Below are 7,647 nucleotides of genomic sequence, written 5' to 3' on the forward strand. Positions count from 1 at the left end.
TATAACTATTTAGTACTCGTAAGTACGAATTCCCAATCCGACAAAGCAATTGTAATTTTATTTCCAAATTTCAGGATTCCAGCTTTATCAGTTCACCCAAATCGAAATGGTAACAAATTTAGTACCATTTAGCAATTTTCGTGCCCATAACTACAAATTTCGAAGACTACCATATCCCAATCCTACACTTCGCAGTAATGTTAATCTCAAATTTCAGGATTTCAGCTCCATCCGTTCCTCCAAATTCAAATTCTACTAAATTTAGTACCGTTTGGTATGTTTCGTATACATGAGTACACCGTTCCAAAACTACCTCCTTAAATCGCTCCTACTCCTCATTCTTGATTCCAATTCCAATTTTCAAGTTTTCAGTTCTACAGAGTGAGATAAAAAAACTGCAACAAAGTCAAACGGCATGATTTTTACATTTATTGAATGAATCAAATTTAAGAATAAGTTCAGATTTGTTCGAATTGGTCACCTTGGCACGAATTGTCGCCTTCAAACGGCCAATGAAACCGTCACACGCTGCCCGAATGTTGCTCAGCGGCATTTTGTCCCATTCCTAAAGCACTTGCTTTAGGTGATCGAAACCGACTGTCTGTCTGTCCAAAATTTAGCAGAGTAATTTGTATTGTGTCTAGGATGGTTGGTATTGAAAATGGGATATATCGGTCCACGTTCTGGTATAGTCCCCATATAACGGTACCTTCCAATATTCGGTATTTTGATGATTTATGTCACATTTTTCACGGATTTGTCTGAAAATTGGTATTTGTAGGTCATAACAGGTCCCTGTGTGTGTGGCAAAACATTGCATGTATGGGTCCATGATTTGGTATAGCCCTCATATAACGGTACCTCCCGATATTCGGTATTTTGATGGTTTTTGCCACATTTTTTCACTGATTTGTCTAAAAAATGGTATTTGTGGGTCATAATGGGTCCTAGTTTGTGTGGCGAAACATTGTATGTATTGGTCCACGTTTTGATAGATTCGCCATATAACGGTACCTCCCAATATTCGATATTTTGATGATTTTTGACACATTTTTTCAAGAATTTCTCTGAAAATTGGTAGTTGTATATCATAATGGGTCCCAGTTCGTGTGGCGAGTCATTGTAATAATAGGTCCACGATTTGGTATAACCCCCATATAACGGTACTACCCGATATTCGGCAATTTGATGATTTTTGCCACATTTTTTCACTGATTTGTTTGAAAATTGGTATTTGTAGGTCATGATGGGTTCTAGCTCCTTTGGCGAAACATTGCATGTGTAGGTCACCGATTTGGTATAGCCCCCATATAACGGTATCTCACGATATTCGGCATTTTAATGGTTTTTTGCCACATTTCTTCTAATGTTTCCTTTACCCAAAGGTGGAGGGTATTAAAAGTTTGGCCCGGCCGAACTTAATTTTTTTTTACTTGTTTGGAATTTCAATGGTTTTACTCCGAGCTCATGTTTCAATAGTTGCCCAATGGAATATTGCGATATGTTCAGCTCACGAGCTATTTTTCGGTCACTGCGACGCGGATTTCGATGAAGCCGCTTCTTTACTTTTCGAACCATTTGTGCTGATTTTGCTGTTTTCTTCCGTCCACTTCCTTGACGTTGGACTACGCTACCAGTATCAAGGTAGCGAGCGATGGTACAATACACAAAAGATTTATTCACATGTAAATGCTGGGCTACTCTAACGATAGTCACTTGTGGTTTTCCAGCCAAATATAAGAAACACACTATAACGCTTGAATTCCATCTGGAAAATTCTCACCAAAATGCTTTTGTACGCTTTTAAACAATATAATGAACTGTCACTGGAATAATTTTAACAGCTGTCGGACGAGTGACTTAGAAATTACAGCAGTCGGAAATTGGTTGCAATTTTTTCATCTCCCCCTGTAAGCATTCACATGCTACGAAATGGTGACAAATATTGGTAATTTCGTGCACATATAGTTCGAATTTTCCAAAAACCCTTTGGTATGTCCATCAAGCACAGTGATTAGTGAATTTAAGAGTTCTAGCACTACTGGTGCGTCCAATACAATAGGTACCATATTTAGTACCTCTTAGTAGTTTTCGTATTGTTCTATTACGAATTTTCAAAAACCCAGTCTTATCTGATACCTTCCGACCAAGAATGACTCTCATCCGAAATTTTATTCAGTCAATTACTTACTGTTATATATCCCGGTCTGCTAGTAAAACAACTGTTGCCTTCAGGTAACTCATAACAACTGAGTGATGGTGTTTATTGCATATGCTTACATCGATAGTAGTTTAGTAGTTACTGAATACGTAACGTATACAACACCTCTCCCCTCTCTTATAACAAAAATAATAAAATGAATTCAATAAAATACTATTAGCTAAAAACTCCGAACACTAATACCTTTCAATCCGTATCGATAACATAATCATTTAGTCGATGAGGTCGCCGTATATTCCTCCTAGGATTCGTTCTTATGTTGACTGCCTCGCCATTCCCTGCTGGCTCTTCAAATCCGATGAATGCTGACCCCGGAGAACTTGGGGGCGTTGCGAAGGACTGATCTCGATTGTCTGACATCACGCATTCGTCTGTTGCTTCTCGTTCCGCATTACTCATACTTGTAGGGTTCTCTCTCTTCTCCAAAGTCAAATCTGATGGCTCATAACTAGCACTATGTGTTTCCTCAACTTCGTTATCCAGCTTTACTCTGCCATTAATCTTTCTCAATTGATCAATGTGTCTGTTCCAACACCTACCATCTTCCAGCCTCACTTTGTAATGCAAATCACCAATTCTCTCTCTTACTATTCCAGGCTTCCACTTAAGCTTATCCATATAATCCCGAGCCATTACAGCGTCTCCTACTGCTAACTCTCTTGTAGTTTTTTGTCTTTCGGGGTCTCGGACTTCATTGTTGGGCAGTAGGAGGTCCAATCTGCTTTGTATTTGTCGCCCAAACATTGTCATAGCTGGTGATTTATTCGTGACCGGGTGAATTGCTCGTCGATATGCCAATAAAATTTGATCAATTTTTCGCTGTAACTCCTCCTTACGAGGCATTGCCTTCAACTTGGTCTTGAAAGTTTGTATAAAACGTTCTGCTTGACCATTCGTTGCAGGGTGGTACGGTGCCCCCAACTTATGCATGATACCATTTTGTTTTAAAAACTCTTGAAATTTCGCGCTTTTGAACTGCGTCCCGTGGTCGCTGACTAGAATGTTTGGTATTCCAAATTGCGCAAATATACTTCTACATACTTCGATTGTTGTCTCCGTGGTAATGTCTCGAACTATCCTTACCTCCGGCCATTTACTAAAAGCATCCACCAGTACAAAAAAATATTTGCCCAAAAAGGGACCAGCGTAATCCACATGCACCCTTTCGAAAACTTTCTTCGGAGGTAACCAGCAATGAACCGGTTCTTTCTTTACATCTGGTCGCCCGATCTGACATTCATAACAGTCAGCAACCGCTTTTTCAATGTCCTTATCTAAATTTTTCCACCAACAATACGCTCTGCAAGTGACTTCATTTTTGATACACCAAAATGTCCCGAATGTAATTCTTGTATTATTCTAGTTCTCAGCGGTTTTGGCACATACACTCTTATGCCTCTTAATAAGCATCCTTGTTGCAAGCTAAATTCGGATGGGTCGATTCCAAAACTGTCGGCAGGATCACACTTCCGGCCATATGACAAACTGTCTACTAAACGTCTTACTTCCGCATCTTTTTTGTGGCTTGTCCTAATTCCTTGACGGTGATTGGCAAATTCTCAATTAATTCCATTTCAATTTGATCAATCTCGCTGATTGTTTTGCTGCATTCATTTACAGGAAGCCTCGATAGCGCATCTGCATTCCCATTCTCCTTAGATTTACGCAAACGAATCTTGTAATCAAAAGGTTCCAGGAATACTGCGTAATGTTGCATACGCGTTGCAGACAATACCGGTAATCCCTTGTCAGGCGCAAAAATCTGTGATATTGCTTTATTGTCGGTAATTAAAGTAAATTCCCTTCCATATACATATTGGAAAAACTTTTTACCCCGAATATTACTGCGTATGCCTCCTTGTCTACTTGGCTATACCGTCTCTGTGTTGCATTTAAAGTTTGCGATGCAAACTGTATAGGTCTTTCCGTTCCATCGCCAAATTCGTGACTCAATACGGCTCCCACACCCGTAGGGCTTGCATCCACTGCCAATGTTAATTTTTTTCTTGGATCATAATGTGTCAGCACCACCTCTGATCCCACTTGTCTCTTTACTTCTTCGAAAGCCCATTTACATTTAGCATCAAAATTAAATGGAACTTCTTTGTGCAGTAATCGATTTAGAGGGTAAACTATAGAGCTCAAATTTTTTATAAAACGACCATAATAATTCACTAGTCCCAAAAATGATCGAACTTCGTCCTTGGTTGCCGGATATCTCATTTCTTGAATAGCCTTAATCTTGGCTGGTATCTTACGAATTCCTTGTCGATCAATCACATAACCACAATACTCAATACTCTCTCGCAGAAATTCCGACTTAGCAAGATTTATTCGCATATTGTATCGGTCTAATCTTTTTAACACCTCTTCTAACCGGTCTAAGTGTGTCCTCTCATCCTTGGCTGTTATTTTAATGTCATCCAGGAACACCTTAACACCCGGTATATCCGCTAATAACTGCTCCATTAATCTTTGCCACTGAGACGGGGCGCTAGCAACGCCAAACATTAATCTTGTTGGTTGAAATAATCCTTTGTGTGTGCTCAGGGTTAAGAACTTTTGGTCATCTGGATGTACTTCTAACTGCAGATATGCCTTGGACAAGTCAATCTTCGAATATTTTTCACCGCCTGCCATTGTACTAAACAATTCGTCGACTGTAGGCAATGGGTGCTTGTCCACCACTAAGACCGGATTGATCGTTATCCGGACTTATCGTTATCTTTCTTTCTGACCACCACGATTGGTGTAGCCCACTCGCTACGTTCCACTTTTTCCAATAATCCAGCTTTTACTTGGTCATCTAATTCATCTTCCACTCTCTGCAACAGTGGAAAAGGTACTCGTCGCGCCTTCATACATTTCGGAACAGCATCGGTTTTAATATTCAAACGCGCCTGAAACCCCCTAATTTTGCCCACTGACTTCGAAAATAAATTTGGATATTTCTCCAAGATACTCCTTAACTGACCTTCCAAATTCGCCGACTCCTGAATTTTGTTTACGCTTACCGATGACACACTCTTTCCTTTTAACATCTTCAGCCAGTCTAATTTAACTAACCGCAGCCACTCTCTTCCCAGCAATGGTTTCCGATTGGCCCGTACTAAATACATTTTGACTTTTGTTATGTCTTTGGCTCTTACTTTCACCCATATGTATCCCGCGCAATCTATAGGCGTCTTGCAATAACTATAGAGTTCCAAATCTGGTTCATGAATTCGTATTTTCTTCGAAAAATATTTGTACGCATCGGCAAGACTTATGATGGTGACCGGCGCTCCCGTGTCAACTTCAAATGTGATATTACGATCATTTACTTCCAATGTACATAGAATTTTATCCCGTATGCTGGGGCTCTGTCCATTACTTTCCATCTTACACACTTCTTGCTCTGAGTCCTCCTTTCCACTGACTTCGCCGTCAGATATTTGTTTCATTGTAGATCTTGCTTTAAAACACACACGCCTTAAGTGGCCTCTCTTTCTGCAAAAATTGCATACAGAATTTATGTGACGGCAATCGTTTGAATTATGCTTACTGCTGCCACATCTGTCACAGTTTGTATTCAGTTTCGATCTCGCTCTTTGTTCTGTCTCTCTGACTCTTTTCTCCCTCTCTTTTGTCTTTCTCATATTCACCATGTCAACGGCTTCTTGCTGCTTATTCATTTCCTGGAACCCCTTTTCAGCTTGTTCAAACATGTTTGCCAAATGTATTGCATCATCTAATGTTAAATCGTCCTTTTCCAATAACCGGCCTTGAATCTTTCTGTTCCCTATGCCGTACACAAACTGGTTCCTCAGTGCTTTGTCCAGGTATTCACCAAATCCACAGCCCGTTGCTAGATGTCTCAAAGCCACTAAATATTCTGCGGCGGATTCTGTAGGTTCTTGCTTACGTGAGTGGAATTTAAAGTTCAAAAATATTTCATTGGGTTTAGGGTTATAATGCTTCTCCAGCAATTCACAAATATTATCATACTGCAATTCCTCTGGTATCAAGGGTAAAGCCTTGTCACATAGCTTATTATAAGCCTCTGTACCCATGAAATGTAATAGATATTTAGCCTTCATCGCCTCGCTCGTACCAAAAATCGCCAACGCCGTCTCAAATCTTTTCACCCAACGATTCCAGGTTGTAGCCTTTTCATCAAATGGCTCCATTTGAAAATTGCCACGCGGTTTTGGTTCACTCGTCGCCATAATTGTTATATATCCCGGTCTGCTAGTAAAACAACTGTTGCCTTCAGGTAACTCATAACAACTGAGTGATGGTGTTTATTGCATATGCTTACATCGATAGTAGTTTAGTAGTTACTGAATACGTAACGTATACAACACTTACTCTACCAAAAAGTAAGATTTTACTCCTTCGACTCTATCTATACCATTTTCATCGTAACGGAATTTTCCTTTCCGAATTTTCCTCACCCACTCCAATTTTGGGTTTGTCATGTTTGGCTCCTCCAAAACCTTTATCTCCAACCTACGCAGATATATAAATGCATTATTTACCGTATGACAAATGAATCTTTTAATTTATTTCTGATCAATTACTTTGAATGTATTTTTTAAACAGACAAACACACCTGTTTACATCAACATATGCATGTGTGTGTGTGTGAGTGTATGCATGCATTTGTATTTATTTGTTAATTACAATATGCGTATTCACGCATACAAAATTATTTGTTTGATTCAACATTTTTATGCAGGTTGGTTACAATTTTGCAATTATCACTTTAATTAAATTTAATTGTAACTGAATTTCACACAATATCTGTCTCTTCTTTTTTCTCCATCAAATGAAGTGAAAAACTCATAGATGGTGAAATATTGAACATTGCGAACATGTACGCGGACATTGTGGTATTCCGGCTAGGGAAGGCAACAAAAAAAAAAACGATTGCGAAAAACAATAATTTATCAGAACTCATTTCACTTGAATACGTTAGAGGCAACCAGAAAGAAACGCACAAAAAAAAAACAAAAACGCCAACGTAATCAGCATGTAATTAAGCATTTAATTTAACGTATTCTATCGAAATGCATTAAATTGTTCAGTTTTCTTTTTAAAAATATGCAGAGATTGTGGTAAATAATTTTCATTATTTGTCAGCTTGCTGTTGGCTTATGGCGTACCTTTGCTTCGCTCACGGAAGTAGCTGGGAATTCATTTTATGTTGATAATGAGTGGATTGTTGTTTCAATCACTCGTCGAGGTATTGACAAAAGGAGTTAATATTTATCATTTTTCGAATGAATTGCGTATGTGACAAAATGTTCAGACATATTTGAATGGCAAAGTTTTTAAACTTTAAACGAAATAAAAAACAAGTAAGCAAAGGCTACAGTCGAGCGGGGCCGACCGTTGAATACCCTACAACACTATAATAAATGATACAGTTTATATAGGCGAGA

General features: G+C 38.9%; 1 protein-coding gene across 1 annotated transcript; it reads right to left on the minus strand.

Annotated features, from left to right (window-relative positions):
* Positions 1-4,926: 4,926 nt before the first annotated feature.
* LOC131805769 (uncharacterized protein K02A2.6-like) lies at positions 4,927-6,429 on the minus strand. Its single transcript, XM_059129368.1, has one exon. The coding sequence runs from the start codon at positions 6,427-6,429 to the stop codon at positions 4,927-4,929; it is 1,503 nt and encodes a 500-aa protein (XP_058985351.1).
* Positions 6,430-7,647: the final 1,218 nt, after the last annotated feature.

Source organism: Musca domestica, unplaced genomic scaffold (genome assembly GCF_030504385.1).
Source record: "Musca domestica strain aabys unplaced genomic scaffold, Musca_domestica.polishedcontigs.V.1.1 60, whole genome shotgun sequence".
NCBI classification, from domain to species: Eukaryota; Metazoa; Arthropoda; class Insecta; order Diptera; family Muscidae; genus Musca; species Musca domestica.

Excerpts from the sequence above, each read along its gene's own strand:
- LOC131805769 (XM_059129368.1), bottom strand. The coding sequence starts at position 6,429 with ATGGCGACGAGTGAACCAAAACCGCGTGGCAATTTTCAAATGGAGCCA.